At 37.9% G+C, this 23,662-nt stretch overlaps 1 protein-coding gene across 1 annotated transcript in view; it reads left to right on the top strand.

Moving 5' to 3' along the window:
• The window catches only part of MINDY3 (MINDY lysine 48 deubiquitinase 3), a 48,497-nt gene extending 30,510 nt beyond the window's left edge, over window positions 1–17,987 (top strand). The window contains exons 11-15 of the mRNA XM_042044316.1: window positions 6,304–6,376; window positions 7,185–7,257; window positions 12,186–12,273; window positions 15,986–16,057; window positions 16,916–17,987. Coding sequence (XP_041900250.1) covers window positions 6,304–6,376; window positions 7,185–7,257; window positions 12,186–12,273; window positions 15,986–16,057; window positions 16,916–17,065 — 456 coding nt within the window. The 3' untranslated portion in view covers window positions 17,066–17,987. The remainder of the gene's footprint in view (window positions 1–6,303; window positions 6,377–7,184; window positions 7,258–12,185; window positions 12,274–15,985; window positions 16,058–16,915) is intronic.
• The last annotated feature ends 5,675 nt before the right edge of the window (window positions 17,988–23,662 follow it).

The following is a 23,662-nucleotide window of genomic DNA, read 5'->3' as shown; positions in this document are numbered from 1 at the left end:
AAGCTCATGCAGTTTGAGTGAAGTGAGATGGGCTTTACTGTATAATACAGCTGTAATGAAAAAGTGTCACAAGTTTTGTATTGATAAAAGAATAAACATACTGGTTTTTATAGAAGCTAATTGCTCTATTCTGCTACTGTTGGAATTAGCTACCTGAAATAATATACTTCAAATATGATCATAAACAGCAATACTGTTTTTATAATACATGAAACAGTGATATTTATGAATATTTAGTATTTTCTCTGTACACGTAGCAATGTGCATATAAAGATTTCTTAAAATACTCCTTTCCAATACTAAGTAACAGTGGCTTACATGCCATTATTAATATACTTTTTTTCTTCATTGCTTCCCAGAGCTTGTACATTTCATGTGAAAAGCCATAAAATATTACTGTTAGGTTAATTAACCATGCTAAAAATTGTCCTTTAGAAACACTTGTTGGTTTTGAGTTATAAAATAATTGATCCAGTCTATTTGCAAAACCTTTTCATCATTCTGGATTGAGGCAAGCCAGAGGGTTCTCGTCATCCCAAGAGAGAATTACATGGTTTAAGTAGGAAACTGAATACTGTAAGCTGGTTTCCAACATTAAGTGCAGCTTTCAGGATTGTGAGAACTGTACTTAGGAAGTTTTAAATTTCTCCAGTGAATCTTCACTTGTTGTAAACTTTGGTATCAAATGTTCCTGACATACTCATTCATTTCCTGCCTCCTTATTGTAATTCCCAAATAGAATTAGTATGTTAATACTCACCACTGCGTTGTATGGCAATAAGCTCATGTCTATAGACTGAAACGGTATTAGATGTAGAAATAGTATTTAAGACTAGATATTAATTTTTTTACATGGAAAAAGAGTAGCATAATAATAGAAGCTAAAGTTCATCTTAGTGAATTATACTGTGGAGGTTTTGGAAGTCATAAAGTGTGGAATTTGTCCACTTCCAGCTTGATTCCTCATAGGAACAAAGTATAGTGTTTGCATAGCACTGCATTCTGTCTTCAAAAAAAAAAAGCTATGTGAATATAATTTGAAAAGCTGCCCTTTCAGATTAAGCTTGCGACTTGAGGGTAGTATATAATTTAGTTATTAGATAAGAATTCCAGTAAACTCAAATTTGCTGACTCCTGGTCTATAATTCCAGTAATCTGTTTTTGCTTTCAAAACAAAGACTTCATGTTGATGAGCAAAACAAGATACTAACTGAATAAGAAAAATACTATATGCCTAATCTTTATTGGTTCACAGTAATCTCTTGTAATCAGTCCGTGAAAGCAAGGAACACGTTGAAGAAGCTCTTATTTTTTCATGAGTCACCAAGTGAATTGTTGCCTTCTTGGGATGTTTTAAAATAAACCACCAGCATCTCTGGCAATGTAACTGTTAAACAGGTATTAATTGTAGTTTTGTGTTTCTCTTATTTTTAAAAACTGCTATGCTGTGGCTTTTTTTGTTGGCTGTCCTATTAAACCATCCTCTCCCACAGGAATGGAGGATATATTGTGGTTTCTATAACTTACTTGAGTGTATGTTAAAAACCCCACTTTCCAGATGAATAGGCTGACAGGGTCCTCAGATTTCTGTTGTTAATTCTTCCTTTTTGGTTTGTGTTCACTTTTCCTCCACAGCCTCACCCCACTCTTGGATTAGGCTCTCTTTTCTGTCTGGTAGTATGGCTGAAGGTGAAAAAGAATTTGAAGTAGTCCATATGTAGCTTTTCATTCTTCCCTATGGAGAACTCTCTTCTGTTCTCAGCAAGGTACTGCAGGTACTGTGAAGTAAATACAGTCCTTTCACTTTTGCAAGGCAGTGTGCAGCTAGAGCCAGTTTGCTTCCTTTTAACCACCTTGTTGTAACAAATTGCTTGCCGTCAGTGTTCCTCCTCCTCCACCACCACTATCCCTTGATGAACACTTTCAGATAAACTGTTGTATTTTCCTGGTCTAAACTACAAGGTCGATATTGTATTTTCTGACCCCTGATAAGAACACTGCTACTTTGGGGGTGGCATTCTTCCTGTGGTGTCTTTTTTCTCTCTTATTCAAGAAAAGTATTTTCTTTGAGCATTTTCTGAATCCCTGATAGACTCATAGCCCCTCTTCAAGACTTAGGAGGATACAGTATATGATCTTTTACACCTGCCATTCTGAAGTGGAAATAGTTGTGGCTGCAGAGCTCTTGTATAGTGACAGATAAGTCAAGGACCTTTCCTTCAGTTTTTCCATATACAGCTCTCAAGTGGGAAAAATTTTATACTCCTTCAAGTATTCTTTGGTTATATTCCAGTTGTTCGGCATTTTTTAATGCCTTCACTCATGGAAGATAATATGCTGCAGAGCAATATCACATTCCATTGGCGAGCACAAGAAAATCATTGTAAGCACTCTGTGCAGGGCGCTGCTATCACTGCAACAACCAGGGACAGTGCCCCCTGCGAACTGCTGGTGCAGATGATGTCCCTGAATACTAGTTCACTAGTCTTCGTTGGCCATCCCTCTGTTCAGAGCCAGACTCATAATCTTTTAAACTGCATTTATTTCAATAACATCAAATGGTTTAGGATGGACTTTGCAGGTAAGGGCTCTAGGATTTTACTTACTTTGTTACCACGGCATAATTCTCTAACTGTCCCTTTTCAGACATGCCCTTAGGCTATTGCCTGCCTAAATTGACAGTAGATTCAGTAATTTTAGAGTATTTTTAGAACCAGTAACTTCATACCTCAGCAGTCTCAATACTGCTTTAGTAGTGCCTAAGAGGAAACAAGATCTATAACCTCTCCATAACTGTTCAGTTCTTTGTATGATGGTAATAATAGCCTCCCATTTTACATCTTAAGGCCTCTCTTTTCCTTGGTTTGATAAATAGCTCCTAGAAAAATCTACCAAAAAAGCTGTTATGTCATTTCAAGCAATGCCCAAGTTCTATTGAGCCTTCTTCATCTTAATGAGAATCAACAACTGGATTTTTATATCACTCTAAGACTTTGAGTGTATTTTTGCTACTGTAGTGATGATAGCTTTCCTGCTTTTTCAACTGATACTGTCTATGTTAAATTTTACTTTCTGGTTTGTTTCCTAGCCAGTCCCTACAAGTAAAACTATCTGATGCCTTTAGGACACACAACTTAATTTGTATGTGTGCTGATGCATATGACACTTCTGCTCCTTGCCTTCAAATAAAGCTGCATTCAAGTCTATTCTCTCTTAATTAAATGAGTTGTTATATCTTAGGCTAAAAGAACGTTTCTTCTTCAAAAGGTGGAGGATCCCTTCACCTTTTGAAGAAGAACATTCTATGTGTCCTCCAGGGTACATACAGTGGATGTGGAGATTCATTGCAAATGAATGATTACAGCCACAGGAGGAATTGAAGTTGCACATTCTTACTTCAGACCACTATCAATTTGAAATGCATTCTGGTCATGTGTGAAAGACCTGTGTGTCCGAATTGTAATGATACAGTTAAATAGTACATCAGTAGGACTGTGTGAAGTGTCTTTTCTCTTTCAAAAGAAAATCTCCAGAGGAACCTTGCTGATGCATGAAATCAGCTTTCTTTTTGAACCAACTCCTCACTGAAATGCTCTGCCTGGCATCCAGTTTCAACAACCAGTTGTGAGACTCCTGTTCCCTCTGTAAAATTGAAATTTGGCAATGGATTCAGAAGTCAGTTAGAGACATGGAAGTCAGTTTCAGAGGTCCCATCTACCTTGTTTTCTTAGGAAGCCATTTTGGAAAAGTTGATGCCTTGAAAGCCACTGATTATAGCATTGAAAAGTACATGCTTTTCTCTGTAATACAAGACTGGATTAAATAAACTTCAGTTCTCCAGATGCGATTAAGTTACAGCAAGTTAAAAAGTTGATAAATAACCAGTGTTTCTATACTGTTTCTAGATAAATTCTGAAGAAGAAAGTTAGTATTACAATATGTAATTCTTACCCGTATCACTCAATAGTGATAGTGTAGAACCATAAAGTTCATGTGCGAGCAGATTTCATTTTTCAGGGCAATTGGTCTTTCAGGGTGTGATCTTTGTAAAAATTCATAGCCAGGATTTCAGTGTGGCTTAGCCATTATGTTCTGCTTTTGATTTGTAGAATGAAAACTTCTGGAATGTTTTCATTAGAACTTAGGAAGAATATTTTTTGCCTCTGAGGCTAAACATGGGATCTTAAAATAACTGGTACTACTGATGAGAATAACTTTTCAAAGTAATATAAAATGACTTGTTTGTGTATCACAAGAGCCAATGAGTGAAACATGATTTTTGGGACATGTTGTACTTAGTATTGGAAATAATTATTGTAATTAACTGTTTATGGGATTCCCTTATATGGAACTTTCAATGCATGGGTTACATCAAAATGCAATTCATAAGGCTGGAGTGGGGAATATATTTTGGCACATATGGTGAAATATCAGCTTGGGCAGCTGAAATATGTTTTTGTTAGATGTGTATCACATTTTCAGCTTTATTGCATGAGGGAGCTATAGTGTTTTTTTTTCCCTAGATACAAATATATGGACTAATTGAACTTTTAAAGTTACCTGGATACTGGAAATGAATGACATGATAAGTTAGAGGTTGTATGGGATTTATATGTAAAGGATCTTGCATTTTAAACTTTTTATAGGACAGCAGTCTCAGTGAAAAGGTGAATTATTTTACAGATAACAGAGGTGGATTTTTTGGTCATCTCTCTAGGGCAGACTTTTCTAAGTTTTCACCTGAAGTTACTTGCTTAGAGCATCAGTAAATCACATTTAGTGAATAAAAAGTGTTAATATGTAACAATTTGGAGGCTTTACCATATTTGTAAGTTCTGTTGAAAGAGAGAATTTTCAGTATTGAGTAATGCATTCAGCGGCTTCACCTCTTAAGTTCTTCCCATGTACACATACATGAACTGAAAAACTAAGGACCTGAAAAATTAAAATGCTAACAGAAATACACAGTGTTTGCAATTGGACTATCAAAAAAAATTGTTGGTAGTTGCAGGACACTTGCTTTAAAGAATCCATTTTGCATCACATGAGAGTGTGGAAAGTACTACATTAACAAGATAATTTGTGGGTAGGGAAGACAATGCAAATGATAGTCTTTGTTCTTGGATTACATTAAGATTGTGTGGAAAGAACTGCATACTCATAAACCAAAGTAGAACTATGTAGTTTATATTTGAAGTTATATGTCTATGCCATTGGAAGTTACTTTGGGTTATATCCTTCCACACTATTGGAAATTTTAAGAGTTCTCCCTTGTTGCATAGCCTTTGTGAGCTGCTGATTCATTAATAAGAAACTACCACTAAAATGCCCCTTCTTCAGAGTTAAATCCTGAATATTGAAATCACTAATCATCTTGTTAATAAGCTCTACGTGCCATGGCATCACTGATTTTAAACCGAGAAATATTTGCATTAGTTTACTGTAATACACTGTAATAATGAAATCTACTGCTTAGTATGTTTTGTGTTCCAAATTATTTAAGAGTTGATCACATACTACAAAATTTCATAGTGTATTGTATGTACCTTATATAATAACGTGTTACCCATTATGACAGGGTATGTGCTCAACAACTGCACAACTTCATACATTATTTGGCATCATGAAACTAATTGTGTTGAGTTAATATGGACTTTTTATCTGAAAGTACTTTAAAGGATTTGAGAATATATGTAAACATGAACTGTTTAAAAAGAGTTAAATCAGTTTAAAAACTGTTAAAATATTGGTTTTCTCTAAATGTTCTAGTTATAATTCATTTATAAAATTAGTTGAAAATTTTTCATTAAACAGTGGGTTTGTTTCAATTAAGTAGTATTTATGGACCCTTAAAATTACCTTATTACGATACTGAATTAATATAAAAATCTAGAAATTATTTTTCCAGTATGTAAGCAATTTTCAAGTTGTTCTCACCAGAAGAGATTATCAGGACAAAGGGACTCCTCCCAAATTAGTTTCTTCTGTGCTCTTTCCCGCTTGAAGCTCTTGAGTGCAAATGAATGGAATTGTAATTTCCAATTAGCTTTTGTGCCACAACATCCGCATGAAAAGACTTGCATAAAATTTGTCTAGAAGTTCATGGGGTAATCGTTAGCATATTTCTTGATTGTTTTATGTCACTCAGCAAAATTGCCAAATCACCTTAACTTGTCTTCTGTTGTATTGAAATTTTCATTAATTTAGGTTCCAACTGGGTGTAGTATTGCTAAATACTTTCTTAGTAATCTATTTCTGAAGTAAGAATATTTTGTAAGGTTTCTTTGTGGTTCCCCCCCATAGGACATGGCCCTTGTTGCTCCTGAAGCGCCTTCAGAACAAGCTAGAAGAGTTTTCCAGACATATGACCCTGAGGGTAAGGGCTGTGCTTTGTGCTGAAATAAGCTTTTTTTAATAGAAGTGTACTCATTAAGAGAGGAATGAAATGCCTAGTCCTTAAGAAATGTTCAGTGCAGGAGTCAATCTACAACACTGAGCACCCTCGTCTGCTGGAAGGTTTCCCTGCCCATGGCAGGCAGGTTGGATGGAGCTAGATGATCTTCAAGATCCCTTCTAACCCAAACCATTCCATAATTCTATGAAGAAATTATCTGAGAATTCTGCAGTAAGGGCAGTTGTAAAATAGGAAGTAGAATTTTTAACAGATTTTTTTAACCTTGTAATGTTCTTTGTAATTAACATAAAGCTTAAATAAAATTTATTTCTCCTATATGAAATTTTCATTTAAAAACTGTTCTAATATGAATCATTCTTCATGAGATTTTGTTCTGGAATGTATGCAGCATACACAGAAAATTTTCTTATGTTTTGGAAAACAGGATGTCTGGCATTCGGGTACTTTTTAACTAATCAAAAGGGAAAAATGGTACAGTTATTACCGCAAGGTACCTAGTGGAGAACTCTACACAAAGATTGCATTCTTAGCATGTATTAAGCTTCTAATTGTGTGAGTGGTAAATCCAGTTTCTGTATTGCACTGTTCTTTTTTTTTTTTTTTTAAGTGTGAGAGAAGCATTTGAAAACTGCTTTCCTTCTAGAACCCCACCATTTGCTTGCAAATTTTACAGATAAAGATACGTAGTATTTGTATTTCTGAGTGAAATTTGTTCTCCTGGAAAGCATTTTGTTTCTTTTCCTCACAAGAAGCTTTGCTACTTCTTCAGATAATGGTTTTATACCTGACACTCTGCTAGAAGATGTAATGAAGGCTCTGGACCTTGTTTCAGATCCTGAATAGTAAGTATAATAAAATTTAAATACTGCAGAAGTATCAATGAATCACATTAATTATCATTTAAGGCTTTTTTTCTGGATTCAGTTAACCCATACCTGTTATAATTTAGGGTTGGTTTTGGTTTCTTTCCTGGTTTGGATTTTTTTTCCTAGTTTACATTCTGGGCACAGAATGTTATTTTTAAATGTTTAAGTCAGCTTTAAATTAAAGGAGAGGAATTAAAATTAAGATGTCTCTAACTTTGGTAGTGATAACTAGAAGCAAAAAAATCCCTCAGACCTACTGCATTACTATATATTGAGGAGATAGTCAGGATTATATTTCTATATATTAATGGGGGTGAAACTGTGTGACAGAAGAACTAAACAATCAAGGTATTCAGTGGCAGATTTGGATTACCACTGGATCTTTCTGCAGAGTTTGAAGCTGAAACTGCTTCAGTTACAGTTTTGTTTCCACCAGCACTCAGGACCTTATAGTGTTTATAATTACCATTTATTTTCAGAAATGACACATTGATTCTTGGGATTATAGTTAAAACTCAAATGTTTTAACTCTAATATGGACAGACAAGACTAATATTAAGTGACAACAGTTAACTTTCAGTGTCAAAACTTACCATGTTTTGTGACTAAATGCTTAACCCAGAAAGGGGGGCCAAGGCCTTGAACTTTTTTACTGCTCCAAAAGATGCTTCTGCTCTCTTGTAAACATTTGGTCTAGTTTACTTGGGTCAAAACTGGAATGACTGTGGAGACTGCAAGTTTACTTACGACAGCCATCTGAAATGTGATTGAGCCCATTTTCTGTCCTTCCAAATGTTTGAAGTGTAATGAAGTTTACTGAGTTGTTCTCTGGAGGATAGGAGTGAAAACTGAAATAAAGAGGTACCCAAACCAAAAGAAAGTACAAGACAAAAGGCTCATGTTCATATTATGACAGGAAATGGTGAAATCTTCAAAATATTTGTTTTTTAAAGGAAGGGAAAGAAAAAAGCCATCATTTAATAGGTCTGAGAAGCTTTCTTTTGCCTTTTTGTTCTGCGGTCTCAATCAGTGTGCAGAAATCCTCATTTTTCATTCAGCAGTTTTTCCATTTGGCTGTTTGGCATTCAGGACATTTGTGGCATAGCCCTGTCTTATTTTATTGTGCATAGCACATCAAATATAAATTGATGTATGAAAAGCCAGTCGAAAGACTTGCTGTATTGAAAAGTCATGATGAAACCATGGAATATGCAGTCTTAAATCATCTCCTCTTAAATAAATATATTGCCTAATACTTTATCTTGAGAACCTACTCTCTTTTGGTTCTAGATGTTCTGTCTTTTTAGTGTGGAACACAAGTACAAATAATGTATTTCAAACTCCATACAGGCTTTTTTGCTTATTTTTTGTTTGTTTGTTCTTAAGGAAAATTAAAGGCCTTGCCTCAAATGTACTGTTTAAATTTGTGATGATCTAGTCCAGGGCTTTAAGTTTCTCAGAATCTCAGGATGTATGAAGATCAGACCTAATTAGGATTTTAGAACTGTAGAGGGGAAAACTCTGTAGAGCAGACATGAATTAGCAAGGTGACTTAGCCAGTACTGAATGCCACTGCATGTGTTTTTAGTAAAATTTTCTAGTTTTTTAGTGAATGTGTTTGAGAACCCACCTGTCTCATTTGTTTTGCCTGTTTCTAAAAACCATTTGATGCCCTTTAGGGCGCCAATTTGAGCACATCTCTCAATCTAGACTTAGCTTGTTTAAAACACTTTATGCTGTCTATTTGACCAGTAGTGCAGGCTTTTGTCCCCACACACTTCTCAGCCATAATAGTACAAAGGCCATCACCCCAACACTCATGACCTCTTCGGTTCAAGTGCCAGGCTTTGCACTGAGGAGACTGAAGCACAAGCACACGTGTTCAGTAGCTCTGCTGTGGTACCAGTAACGTTGAAAGGTGGTAGGGATCTGCTGAAGGAAAAAGCCTCAGTTGAAACATAACACAGTCCAAGTTTATTAGATCTACCCTCCTGCTTAACTGATTAAATTCTGTACACTGACCATATTTAAAAACTTAGGTGGCTCTGTATTTTTAAACCGTATTTGTGTTTCTTTAGTGAGTATATACCTTGCTTTAATCTTACTACATAATTTTAAGTGCATTTTAAAAATTATCTGTCATGGTTCTGTTTGCAAACACGGTGTTTTTGCAACTCTATTGCAGCATTTCAGGAATCTGGGCAGGTTTCAAACAGCCACTGAAATACCAAAATTTTGTACTCTGAGAGCAGTGAGAATGAGAAATAGAAGGATTGAAGTCCAGTATCTTGCAAATCCTGAGTCATGGTTTCACTTGAGTAGAGAACTTTTTTAAAGGTGGTAAATTAGCATGGTTTATAGGATATCACAGTCAGTGTTACGAATTTTAAAATTTGTCTTCCAAGGACCGTAACAGAGCCACTCTCTTAAGATTTGCATAATATATCCTCTGTGTGTTGAGGGAGAAACAAAAAGAGTCCAAATAATTTACTAGTAGTTCTGTGTTAGGACCAAGAAAGGAAGTTACTTAAAGAAGACATGCAAGGGGTAGCCAGAAGGACAAAATGCATCTGTACAACAATCAAAAAGACCTTGGAAATGACACCTTCTGCCCACAGCCCCCAACAAAGAGACCTGGGGTGGTTAAGGGCCTACGTAGTAAAAGAGGCATCTGTGAGAAGCTAAGAATGTGTCTTCTGAGAGGAAAACATAGTGCCTACATGAAAAAAAAAGGGAAGAATCTGGATTTATGGAATGTTAAATGTAAATACAATATGAAGTGAGTTAAAATCTTCTGTAGACTAATCAGCAAAGTTATAAAACTAATAGTATTCTTCTGAGCCTGTCAGTGCCAAGAGGCTTGCAAGAGGTTTGTAGTTCTGACAGACGACTCCCAATATTTAAAAGTACTCAATTAGAAAAGTGCAGTGAGTTCTTTATATTCACCAGGGAAGGTGGCAGGGAGCAGTTCTCCTCATCACTGGAGATTACTGAGGGGTTCTGTGCTTAAGCCTTCTTATGGGTGGTCAGAGTAACTAAGGTTCTGAAGTGTCAAAAGAAGTAATAAAAAACCAAAATCCTGAAGAAACATCAGAAGGACATTGCTGAACTGTTTTAGGTTACTTACCACTGTGAACTGTGCTGGTACCAACAGTATCAGAATGAGAAGGTGACAAATGAACAACAGCACTTAGAAGAGGATTTGAAGGCCAGTCAAGGGAAAATTTTCATATAAATATTTCATGGGTAAACATGGAATAGGAAGGAATGGTTTTTGTAGATAAAGAATTGACCAAAGAATAAAAATGTCACCTTTTCTTAATGGAGGGAGATAATTAGATGAATTTTACAGGATTTTGTATTAAGTCTGTGAATTCTGTTATTTTGCCAGCAAGGATTTGGCAGTAGGGATTTGTATGATTGTTGCTGATACAAATGTGTTTGAGATGTTAAAAAAACAATATGTAAGAGCAGCAGAAGTTACTAGAAGATATGGTAACAGAGAAGTGTCAGTACAGTAAATGTAGATTGGTCACTCAAGGGAGAAAGAAATGCTGATTTCACATACACGTTGTTGGTCTATGAACTAGATATTACTGGTCAGGAAACCTCTCTAGATTTAAACTGATAGTGATAGACATGGAGTGGGATTCGTAGGAGTTATGTCATTGTATAAATGCCTGCTGTTTCACTTCAGCTTGGAAAAAGAATATTGTAGAAAGGTATCAGGAATGCAGCAAGGCTAATTAAAGATATGGAATGCCATTAGTGCAAGGAAAAGGTAGGTTAGGACTGTTTGACCTGGAAAAGATAGACAACCATTTACACAGTAAATAGGGAGTGATTGTTAATTGCTTCACACAATACAGAAATGGGGTATCATCAAACTGAATTATCAGCTGACAGGTTCAAAACAGAGAACATCTATTCCCAGAATCCATAGTTTAGTTTTCATTTTTTGAGTGGAGTTTATTAAGAGCCAGAAGTATATATGGGTTCAAAGCTAATTAGGCACATGCATGGAAAAAAAAATATGTATGTTTGTGTTTTAGATACTGCCTGTCACTGAAGAGATCTTTGAGCAGCAGACTGCTGGAAATGGGGAGGGTAAACTAAGGCTGTGTGTTTGCCCTGTTGTATCGTAAGCATCCACTGCTGGCCAGTGTCAGGAACAGGATACTGGGCAAGATGCTCTGTTGGTTTGACCCAATGAGGACGTTCTTGTGTACGGTACAACTTGTAACTAAAGCAGAGGGCTAGGTAGATGCACGTAGGTACAATCTGCTGCCTGTAGAAATATATTGCTTAAATAGATATATAGACTTATAACTGACCTTCGTTTGCAGTGACCTGAAATTAGATCACAGTCATGCAGTAAGGCTTCCAGATTAGTACTGTTAGTATTTCCATTGTTTGTTGGTTCTGGCTTCTTTGATATCAAGTACATGATGTAAATGTAAATGTAGAAATGTATCTGTTAAATTTAATTTTATTTCAGTGTACTTAGAAAATCTTGGAAGGTTTTCAAATCTGTGTTTAAAAACAGGTTGTTTGGCAGTGACAGAGCTATGTTTGAAAGATGGCTGTTTCTTGTATCTTTAAAGAATGCTTACAAGACAGCAAAATGCCTTTTGGGCTGTAAACCTGGTTTTAGATTATTTTACCAAATATGGTGGTCCTTCAGAATTATCACTTATTTAATTTAAAATAACAAATTACTTTTATTTAAAAATAACCATGTTTTGGCAACTTGCATACCATTCTGGTGCAGTTGTCACTTGTGATTAAAAATAGAATAGTATTGCTATACTTGGCAGTCAGTACTGTGGTAGCACAGCATAACTTCGTCATGCAAGAATAAAAGTGTCTTACTCATACTTTTATATTCAATGTTTTTATCTTAGTGTAAACCTCATGAAGACCAAATTAGACCCAGAAGGACTGGGCATCATACTACTGGGTCCCTTTCTGCAAGAATTTTTCCCTGAGCAGGTAATCAATATAGCTTTTTTGCTGCAGAGCATTGTCTATTCTGTTTGGCTTTGTGACTCATTAAAAACTTTAATCAGTATCACAATTTTTAGTAAGTATTGCGTTCATTCAACTCAGCTGATCAGCAGATAACTTCTGTATTCCACCACAAATGGTAGACTTCTGTTTTCTGTAACATGTCTGTGATTTTTTTCAGCCTTACTCTGGAAGGAAGCTCCATTGTAGCAACAAGTTCTAAATTTGAGTTCAGGAAATTAATCATTTTGCATGTGACATTGAATTGTTTCCTTACACAGAAAGTTCATCGGAGTTTGGTTTTTATGAGAATAAATGACCATACTGGTTTTATGAATATTAAAAATATTGCCAACAAATGGGAAAAGGTTGCAAACGTATTTAAAACTATTTTTATGTACAATTCTTAATAATGTAAAATTTTTGACATTTAACAAAAAGTCATTATAGACTTAGGTTTAACATATGTGGAAGTTAGGGTATTGGAAAATTATTTTCAAACTCTCAGTCTGCTCCGTATATTGTTCAAGACTGCACCACTACCGAGAGGCAGGTGTTAACCTAGCACTGCTGTCCTCTTTTCCCTTTGCTTTGGATCACATTTTCCTGCCCTCACACTGCCTCCCTGCCACCAGGAGCCTCTTTAAACAGATACGTGGTAAGCCAGAACAGGGAGCTGGTCTGGGTAAGAGCTCTCTTTGCAGGTGTCTGGGGGCGTGTTCCATTGCCATGCACATGCTTGTATTGGCAAAAGAGAGCAGGTTTACCTGGAGATAGAAGGATAGGCTGGTGGAAGCAGGGGAAGGCCTAACGCAACCGGGGGCTTGTCAGCACAAGCCCCGGCGTGCCCTCGGGCAGAGGGGACGCAGCGTTGGCCTCCACAGCGTCCTCGCTGGACGGCTCTGGGGAATCGGCGTGGGATGGGTGCGTGCGCTGGCTCCTCCTCAGAGGAAGCACGTCGGGCAGCCGATGGAATGGCTCGCGTTAGCCCGGAGGCAAAGAAGGCGGGAGGGGCTTCTGGTGTGAGTTCCAACAGGTTTATTTGCAGGAGGGTCCAGGGTCCAGCAAAAGCCCCGAGGAGACCCGGGCTAGTCCCCCTTATGGGGGGGTGGAGTAAGGCAGGGAAAGGGAAAACAACCAATGGGGTACAAGCAGAGGGGAGGATACAATTTTTCAGAACAAATGGGGAAAACAGGGAGGCAGGAGTCGTAACAGGGAACCAATTAATAACTAAAAAAGGGAGAACTTTCTGGAACAGGGGGAGGTAATTTAGGATTTGGAGCCACCCAGGGCGAGGTAACCTAGACCTCAGTGATCTCTTCTGGTGACTGACATTTGATGGTTTCAGCCCGAGAGCAGGCTGAGCCAGCCCAACAAAGGCCTGAGAGGAGTACTTCTTTAAAGGCTTTTTAGCTTAATGTGTCACTGAAACTATGTGGCTTAATTTTTAAAATCAAGGAAATGTGGAACTGCTGGATTTTAAGTGCCTTCAGCGAGATATATTTTGTTAAGGATTGTGCAGCACTGGGTATAGTATTCTGTACTATGAAACATTCTGGTCAGTCAGAAGACACTAGAATTGATTGCACTGCCATAGATGGTAGGGATTGAATAGATCATTCAGAGGCTTTCATCATCTAGAGGAAAGAGAAAGAGGAGTTAGTGTTAATTTTCTCTGGACTTACAGAATTATATCTGCATTGTATTTTTGCCAACTGTTTCTTCTTCCTTCCATTTGTTTATACAGAAGTGGAAATATATGCACAATTGAATATAATTTATTTATTACAATTATATTACATTTGCAAATCTGGAAGACTCCACTGCTTAATTTTAGGCCCCAGATGCTTAGAATGAAGTTCAGAAAGCCAAAGAACATCCTCCATAATTGGCTGTGTCTAAACTGTCCAATACCATGGGCCCTAGATAGCTGGGGGAGAAAAGAGCCATTGTATGGGGCTGCTGCCTCTCTTTCCTGTTGCAAGGGCATCATTGACTGAAGAAGGGAAGCTGGAGAACAAAGCACAGTGCAATCACGGGCAGAACCCTGCCTTGCTCACCTTGGTGGAGGAGCTCTTTGCCTGCTGTAAAGTTGGAGCCCCCAAGTCAATGCCTGTCTGTTAAGTGCTAATTCCCCACCACTCAGTTTTGCCTGTCCTGTTAAACCTTCACTGGCTCCAGTACAAAACATGGCAATTGTTACTGCCTTATGGGTGCTATTAGAGCAATCTGCATGTTTTGGACCGGAACTTGCCAGTATCCATTTTTTCAATGTCTGTACTCTGTGGATCAGGTAGCAGTAGCTTTTACCCATACTGACACCTGAAAGAATTCTTTCTGAAAGAGAAATTCAGCACAAATGAAGATTAAGGTCTTTTTTTCAAATACTTTGAGGAAATAGCAGATAACAGTGATGGCTGGAATTTTTGGTGTTGATATTTGAACATGTAGCTAGGGCTTGGGAGATCCTGATTCAATTCCTTCTTCACTGATATTCAAACCCCTGTTCTTACTCTCCTAGAAAGTACTCAACTCCACCTCAGAAGTAGGAGGGTATCTCAGCTTTCCATCTGAAAGCTGCTGGCTTAGAAATAAATTATTCAAAGCTATTCAGCCTGACTCTTTAGTGCTTAGGGCAGTCACCTTGAGAGGGGGATTCCTGAATTCCCTGCTAGCCCTTTTTTTTTTTTTTTTTAAACAATAACTGCACAGAATTCGTAACTTCCATGGGACCGGAAGTGGAAAGCAGCATATTTTTTCTTTCTGGGTGAGCGGAGCTTCCTCAGGGAAATGAATGTGTCCTCTTTCCTCCCAGCAAAGCTTAATTTTATTTATCTCTGTGAAGCAACTTCTGTAAGCAGAGTTACCACTTATCTTCCTTTTCACCACCCACCTTCCACTGCATAGCTTGGATGGCTGTGAGAGACCCATAGAGAGAGAGAGTTTGTGAATCATTCAAGAGCAGAAAAATGAATGAGGGTTTTTGTAATGTGATGGATGTACTGTAACCCGAGCAGATTTATTCTCGTTCCAGCCTTTACTTCCATGTGCTCAAAAAAGGGATAAGCTTTTGTTTGGAGCCTGGTCCGGTAGGCATAAAAGAGCTGATACTACACCTGATTTGTGTTTCCTGGTTCAGTGAAATCCAAAGCTTTCAGTCCTCTTAGGACTAAAACATTTAAACACCTGGAACAGTAAAGGTCAACCAGAGCCAGTACTTTTGCTGTTGGACCTTGGCAGAACTCGTGTCTTCAAAATTAGTTTACTTAGGCAGGGGAGTATATATTAGCTTTTTAGCTCTCAGATGGAGGGCCAGAGATTGGACCTAGTCCTTAGTAAAAAACTTTGTAGCATCCAAACAGTGATAAATAAACATGCATGTGACTACTGCATAAGGTGTCTGACATTAAAAATTAGGACAGCTTCTACATGGTTAGTGCTGAAGTTGTAGTTCAAAGTGTCCAGGTGAACACAGAAAATCATGACGTGCTCTTGGGGCCATTACTCATTAATTTACTGGCACCTGTTTTTTTATTTCTGATAAGAAAGGTAAAATGAAGATTTTGTCACCTAAAAGAAATAGTACTTTTTAAGTTTCCTTGAGTCTTCTTGGTTGAATGCATCTGTCTAGTTGTAAAAATAAGAGACTCAAGGCACAGTGTATGCCACATGAAATTAACTGTCTTCTTTCTACTAGGACTCCAGGGTTTCAGAGTCATTTACTGTTTACCATTACAATGGACTGAAGCAATCTAATTATAATGAAAAGGTAAGATGTACCTCTGAGCCCTAATAACAGTAGCTATGCAAAACTGAATACAGTTACAGCAAAATACTCTCGAAACAGATGTTTTACAAAGCTATTATTTTGATAATTTTCTTCCAAAATGATATATTTGGAATTGGAAGGTGCTTTGTGCTCCTGATCATATTTGAGCTACTGTACTGCATTACTTAGCTAGACCAGGTCTCTGAAACTCTGCGTTTTGAAAAGAGCACTTCTCACACCTACCCGTCATAAGGGGGGGTCTGAACTGTAAGGGACGGTGGAGATGTAACATACACAAAATGCAACTTTTAGAAGTAATTCTACATCTAAATTAGGTGTTCAGAATTTTTCATGTAATTTTTTTAGTAGTCCAGGCTTGCATCAAAAATTAGTATTTTTTTGAGCCATTTACTGAGGAAACAAAGATGACCTGTTTCATTTTCAGTGTTCTCGAAAAAAGGGGTATATCAAACACAATATGACTGATTCTAAGTTCCTGAAGGAGAATTTAGAGTAAAAGATTGTAAGGCATTAAGAGCCATAAGGAACAAGAATGACTTCAAGTTAGAAGACTCTTCCAGAAAATATACCAGCTCAGTCTTTGGAATAGCTTGTAGTTAAGTCCTTAAAATCCCCCCCTGTGAAATATCCAGTGGTTTCATACCCCAAAATGTAGGCAGAAGCATTCAAAGATTAAGGTTTTTCGATTTCATACCTCCATTTCATTAAAAAAAAGAAGTATGTAAAACTTCACAGATTTAATGTGTATCGTAACAACTCCCCTCCTAAACTGGTGATAATAATCATCTCATCTTACAGTTTTTGAGCAGGCTGACAGAGTTGGGTTTACTTTGACAGGTCATGTATGTAGAAGGCACAGCAGTTGTTATGGGCTTTGAAGAACCAATGCTGCAGACTGACGACACTCCCGTGAAACGCTGCTTGCAGACCAAGTGGCCGTACATAGAACTGCTCTGGACCACAGACCGATCTCCTTCCCTAAACTGATGTGGTATCCATGGGCAACGTCCGGCCGTTGCATCCTCGGATGGGGAGACGGAATTGGAATTTGCTTGGGGAGTGGTATACTTTGACTGTGTGGAGTTATACACTGGTATCATTGAGGAATTGTAAATAATGATTACAAACACTTTTTCAGTGTTAATTGGAATATTTAATTTTTTAATCAGATTGATTTCTATTATAATAGTTTGTCTTTTTTGGCCACTGTAGTACTGTTAATGTGAGTTATCCTAAAAAAAAAAAAGCCTACTTATAAAGTCTTACCATTATTTTGCCATCTCATGAAGATTTGAAAAATTCTGGTATTGCAGAATCTGCATATTAGATGTCAGATCTTTAAAACATGAAACATATTCAGCTTTCTCAGCATCATATAGGCATGTTTTATTATTTAAATTATACTAGCTTACATTACAGTACCATAATGTGTGGACTAAACTGGCCTTTGCACTGGATATGTTTTAATGAGTTAAAATTTTCTGCAGTTTTTCCTAAAATCTAATTTTACCTAAAGAGCTTGCACAATGTGACATAAATATGATACATTTTTAGGAATAAGTATAATTCTTAAATAATCTTTCTTGGCAGTTGTATATTACTGTGGCTTAGTTATTGGGCATGTTAAAAGTGAACAGAAAATCTGAGGAAAAATAGATATATTAATATTTATTTGAATTTGTATAAAAGAAATGTAAAAACAGCAGAAATAATTTCTTGTTCTATAATCTTTAAACTATTCAAACTTATAATATTGCCAAATACCTCTTCTTAATTTGTCCAAACAGCAGTGTAAGCCAGCATTACTGTATGTGTTAAGTGCATGAGAACATCTGTTATTACATTATTATATTCCTTTATTTATTATCAACTTCTTAGCCCTAAAATAAAATCTTTTCCTTGAATCATATATTATTCAAAGTTTGGTTTACTTGGACTTGTTTGCTGCTTCTCTGAGATGATGGAAAGGGACTACAGGTTTAGAAATGTTAGCTTTCAAGTTGAACACATCTTGGCGGAGAAAAAACCCACACCAAAAGGTAATTTCCTAACTTCTGGAATTACCGTGACCATTCCTTATTGCAAACTGACCACAGAGTATCTTAGTATTAAGAGAGTTGGTTTTTTTTTTTCTAGATTTCTTTTTCTAAAAAATTTCATTTGCAGATAACAATGATTTGAAAAGACTCCTGAATTTGTCCTAGGACTTGCTTTACTTAGAACACAAGTATTCTGTCTGGTGGTGTGGGCCTGACATTAAAAACTTGTGCAACAGTGGTATTACTGCTGAAAACTATAGATAACAAATCAGGAGAGTCTGCATGTCAGGCATGAAACTTTACTTTTCAAAAAATAGTCAAGCTTGATAGGTATTTGTTTTAGCTGGTTTTGCACATTTAACATAAATGTCTTTAGACTTCCACTGACACCTTGGAACGGAAAAATTCACTTTTCTGGCTCTTTGTCTTAAATGCTGGTGTCTGTCCTGGGCCTGCTTGTACTGGAGTATCTCACACCAGATTTTGCACTGAATCATAGCTTGAATCTATTAGAATATGCATCCTTTTTTCTAGCCCACTCATAAAATTTATGTTCTATCTCACAGAAAAAAAATCAATTAGAAGCCCAGCTGATGTGAGATCTGTATATAAGCATTAGTCTGGATTAAAACTTCTGCTGTACTCCAGAGACATTTAGCCAATGATGGTGTGATATAAGAACCCTCATTCCTGTATCCTTTTTCCTTCATACTGCCTAGTTGTTAGAGACCTGGCTTCTGGTTTACTTCACTTTTGGATTACAGAGGCTAACTAACAGTGCTTTATGGCATTTAGGCAGCTCATCTGAGAACCTCAGCCAAATGAACCTTTCTGTCCTTTCTTCCCTGATGAGCAAGCTGGGAGAGATTCTGCCTTTATGGAAATTCACTTTTCGTCCCCTAAAAGAATGTGGTTATTTAGATAGCAGACTTAAAACATGCAGGGCATTAATGTTTGCTACTTTTTATTTGCTCCCATGGAAAAATGTCTAGGAACCTATACAATTTCCACAAGTTGTTCTGCTCTAAGTGCTGCCTCTGTGTGTATGTATATATTGCAGTTTGCAAATTGAAGCCTAGTCGGTAATATCAGAGCACTCTATGGGATTAAACACATGCTCTAAGTAACCAGAGCAAATTGATAATGCTAACTGTAAGAAAGCATGTGAGCAAAATATGCAATTACATGACATTTTGATTAATACCCTAGGGGTTTTTACATATTGCACAGTCATTCAATTTTAATTGCCAAGGAAAGGACAGTGTCTTCTGGGAGACAGCTACTGTCCTGGCTGGCAGCATGGTACAGTTAGCAGGACATCGGACAGTTGGTCTGGAAAACTGGCTTCCCATGTCTCAGAACCCTTTGAGACAGAACATTGTTCAGATACATGGTGTCTTTTTGCTCTAAATTCACTTTCATAAAAAAGAGGTGATTGGGGGGGAAAGGGTCCTGGGGTCAGCTGCTGGCTAAATGGTAAAAGAAATTATTCTTACACTTTAATGTATACTGAAGTTCACAGTCAGCCTCAAATAAGTTATCTAAGTAAATAATGGAAAGACTACTTCTAGTGCTTCATATTAGCCCACAGGACTTAGATTTGAAGGCTGAAGGGTAACAAATACATATTTGCTTTGTTAAAGTCTGAACTGTTAAAGGTAAGCAGCCAGTACAAACCCAAATGTAAATATCCTTGTTAGAATCCACACAAAGGGCCCTTTAAAACAGTGAATCACTTAAGTACATGCTGGGCATTTTGGTTTTTGGATACTTTTGTTGAAGTTTTGTTCCTTCAGACAGTTACAATTTCTGCTTATCTGGTCCATCTGTATGCTTTCTCTTACCTCTTCTGTTCCTTGTGTGGATGAGTTTAGGTCAAAGAAACCCAAGATGGGCCTTGATGGAGCAGGCAACTGATGTGGGAGTAAAATCCACTGGGGGAGAGGAGTGGCTGTGTCTACACATCAGTTCTCGAGCAGAAACAAGAACCTCCCTTAGTGCAATGCACTAATTTGCTGTCCAACTAGATGAGCGTCTGCAGTCAGGCTGTGGACAGCTACTCTGGGTGCTCCGGCTTGCAAGCAAGTCTGCTCAGCACAAAACATCAAGCATGTTCAAGGGAGCACCTTCAGCTTCCTGTGGCTGTGCTGAGCCCTGTGCTGCAGCTCTGCTGCTGGCAACAGCCAGAGGTGCAGTGGGAACACAGTGTAGCCACAGCTTCCCCTGCAACGTCCCGTCCTTTGGGGTTTCACACACAAAGCAGCCAGTCCCTGCTTTCACCAGCATGGTGGATTGCTCATTAGACTCTGTTTTACATTGATTTTGTGTGATTAAACTAGTTAATACCTATAACTAATGAAAAATCAGTATTTCCTGGAGATCTCTTGAAAAGAAACACATTTTTCTGCAGACTATATGCTTTGATTGATATAAGATTTAATCTACTCAATCTAAAATTAACTTTAATGCTTTTCATGTAGGAATTTTTAACTTGGACAATGTTCACAAAGGTAAGGTTCAAAGAGGAATGCTGGACATCTTTTGTCAGCATGTCATCCTGAATTCAGATCCCACAGACTCGCTCTCTTTGTAAAGCATGGTCACATCCTCATTTTATCCCCTTGCGACAGGATAATCAATACAAAATACTGTCTATGTAGTGGTTCCAACTACAGTTAGGTGAAGGATTCTGGCCTACAGAAACAAAACTAGGAAACAATTGAAAGATAAGTTTTCCTGTGGGAATTGGACATTTCAGCTTCTGTACTGCCATGTTTTGAAACAGTAACAGATTTAACAGCAAAATTGTCATTAATTTTTATAAGATTTATGTTAAAAACCCATACGATTCTTTGAAATACTTGTTCCTCTGCTAGCAGGTTCATTACTAAGTAATAGCATAAATAACACTAAAGCCCTGATAATGAAGCCTCCTGCAAAATACTAAGTTTTGCCTCAGCAAAACTTTCCATAGAAGATTTGACTCAGTTATTTTTAAGATTGGAAACACCGTAATGACATACTAACATCACCAACTGCACATAATATTAGCTGTAGAAATCCACACCATTAATCTTATATTTTTCTTCATAAATTACTTAATCCCACATCTGACCTTCCATTTATTCTGTAAGGTAGATAATGATTTTTAGACTCTTGGCTAAATGTTCTTATAAAAGCTCTCTGTCCTGGCTCCAGGTATGGTTCTAGAGCCTATTAAGACTTTTTAGTTAGATATTCAAAGCAGTTAATGTATCAGACCACAGGTATACTAAAGTGCAAGCTTCAGCCAACCAGCAACTGGGGGAGCTGCTTACCACTTACACAGCACAGATCAGTGTCCACTTCAAACATTTCTAAAGTCTGAGGAAAGCAAGATGTGAAATAAGCTTCCAGTGATCAGAACAGATCCAGGTTGTGTAGAGAAACACAATCCTTAGAAGCAAAACTAGTTGTTTTTGTTTATCTCTTTAAATTGATTTGGAATATCCTGCATGCATATGTCTCTATAGAGAGAAAAAAAAAAAGGAAAAGTGTGAGGGGGACTGCTGTAGGTTAACACTTTGGAGGTAAGAAGATCTTGATAGACAGTTCCTTCTTTTCATGCTGCCCTGCCTTCCTACAGGTTTTAGCTCTGATAGCTGTTTGAAGCACTTTTTTACTTTTTAAAATTCAGCTCAAACCAAACAGGTTAGGTGGCATGTATTTCTAACTGAACGGCAGGTACAAGGGGAGCACATGAGAACTGCCTGTATTCTTGCTTATGCCTCTTCAGCTTCATTGGTGTGAACACTGACCTATCTTCAAGTGTGCTAATTACTGAATTTTAACGGTTTTGGATGGATCTGTACGAAATGGCTACAGCACCAGAATGTGCTGCCTTCTCACTTCTGAGCAGTCTGAGTAGTTCTCTGAGCCCCAGAAACTACATTTGAGACACTCAGCCCTGGAACTGATTGCTGTGCTAAGAAAGAGCATTATTATTATCATCATCATCATTATTTAGCATAAGGCAACACAACTTCCAAATGCCTTTAATTGTCTTAAAACTGCATGACTTTTAAGAGTAGGTGTTAATCCTAAAGTCATTCAGAAGTACCTCACTTCTGAATTTATTACAGGTGCTTAGATATCTAAGAGATACTTGTACTATGTAAAATAATGAAATAGTGTCAATGGTGATGTTTCACCATTTAACAAAGTAAATTTGACATAAATATAAAGCAAGCAGAATTAAGGGATATTACAAGCCTGTGGGGACAGCTAAGGATCACACAGTTAATGCTGGAAATAAACTCACAGTTCTATTTTTGTGAAAAGGCATGTTAGTCTTATCTGAATAATCTTGCCATAGAGCACTTAAAATAAAATAAACACAAAAGTAAAGTAACCAGAATATCAGAGCAAAACAAACTGCTCTCAGCTGCTTTCATAGGTAGATCCACTGTAGCATATTTATAAATGGGTTCTCTATTCTTTTATTCTTTCTCTGATTCTGTTTTGGACATATCTGCGTTATAAATGCCGAAAAACTATTCTTTTTTCTTGTTATCACAGAGCTGATTACATGGAAAATAAAATGTTTCTCCTTTTCTTCCTACCTTTGCGTTGGTAGAAAAAAAATATAAATAATGCTGTCCCCTCAAGATGTGGGTGTAATGGCACATTTAGCTTTGTAGGGGAAGGGAGCATTTCAGGCAGTCTGGTTTTTCTATATATTCTTAACAAAACCAGTTAAAACTCCGTTGTGGGGCTTGCAGGGGCAGAACAGTTCAAGACAGGAGTTATACAGCCCCATCAGTTTTGATTACTTTTACGAAGAAATTACTAGAGGAGCTTTCTAAAAGCACCATTCCATTTCTGTGCCACGTGCAATTGGTTATTTCTGTGGGAAAAGCGACATGACACCTGCTCCTGCATGGAGCTGTGGTAAAGGCTCGCTTCTGCGCCAGTGCGAGGTGCCTCCTTCAGCTTATTAAAGCTTTACGTAGTCAGGCACTCATGGAGAAACTTTGAGAGGAACAGAGGAATGCATCTTGTAACGCGTTCTGAACTCTGTGCCCGGCTTTACATGTTTCCTCTGGTTGGAAGGGGTTTTTTCGTTACTGGGGTTGTTTGGTTTCTATTTAATAATGGCCATGCCGAGCAGCCACATAACAATCTGTGAAGGTTTACATTTTTTCAATGCACTTCAGTTTCCTAAAAGAGATTTTCAAGTACCAGGCTCTTCAGTTTAAACTCTTGAAAATGCTGGAAGTCGAGAGAAGTTCAACTAGAAACCAGCAGCCCACGCCCCGACATCTCCCGCTGGGAGCACGGCCGCCCCAAGGCAGCCATCGGTAGCTGCTGGGCAGTCACGGCGCTCTCCTCCTCAGCCGGCGTTTCCCGCAGCTTCTCCGGCGGGGCCTCTGGGCGCTCGGCTCGGCGCGCGGGAGCCTCCGCGGGCCGCGCTGCGGGCGGCAGCACTCGCTGCCCCGGCCGCGCGCCGCCAGGGGGCGCCCGAGCGCGCCTCCCCCGGGGGGCGAGCGGGGCCGAGCGGCGCCGA

Source organism: Corvus kubaryi, unplaced genomic scaffold (assembly GCF_017639235.1).
Source record: "Corvus kubaryi isolate FWS band 111438036 unplaced genomic scaffold, C.kubaryi_AGA036_p1.0 37398, whole genome shotgun sequence".
NCBI classification, from domain to species: Eukaryota; Metazoa; Chordata; class Aves; order Passeriformes; family Corvidae; genus Corvus; species Corvus kubaryi.
The sequence above is the reverse complement of the archived record's forward strand: the minus strand, read 5'-3'. Positions and strand labels throughout refer to the sequence as shown.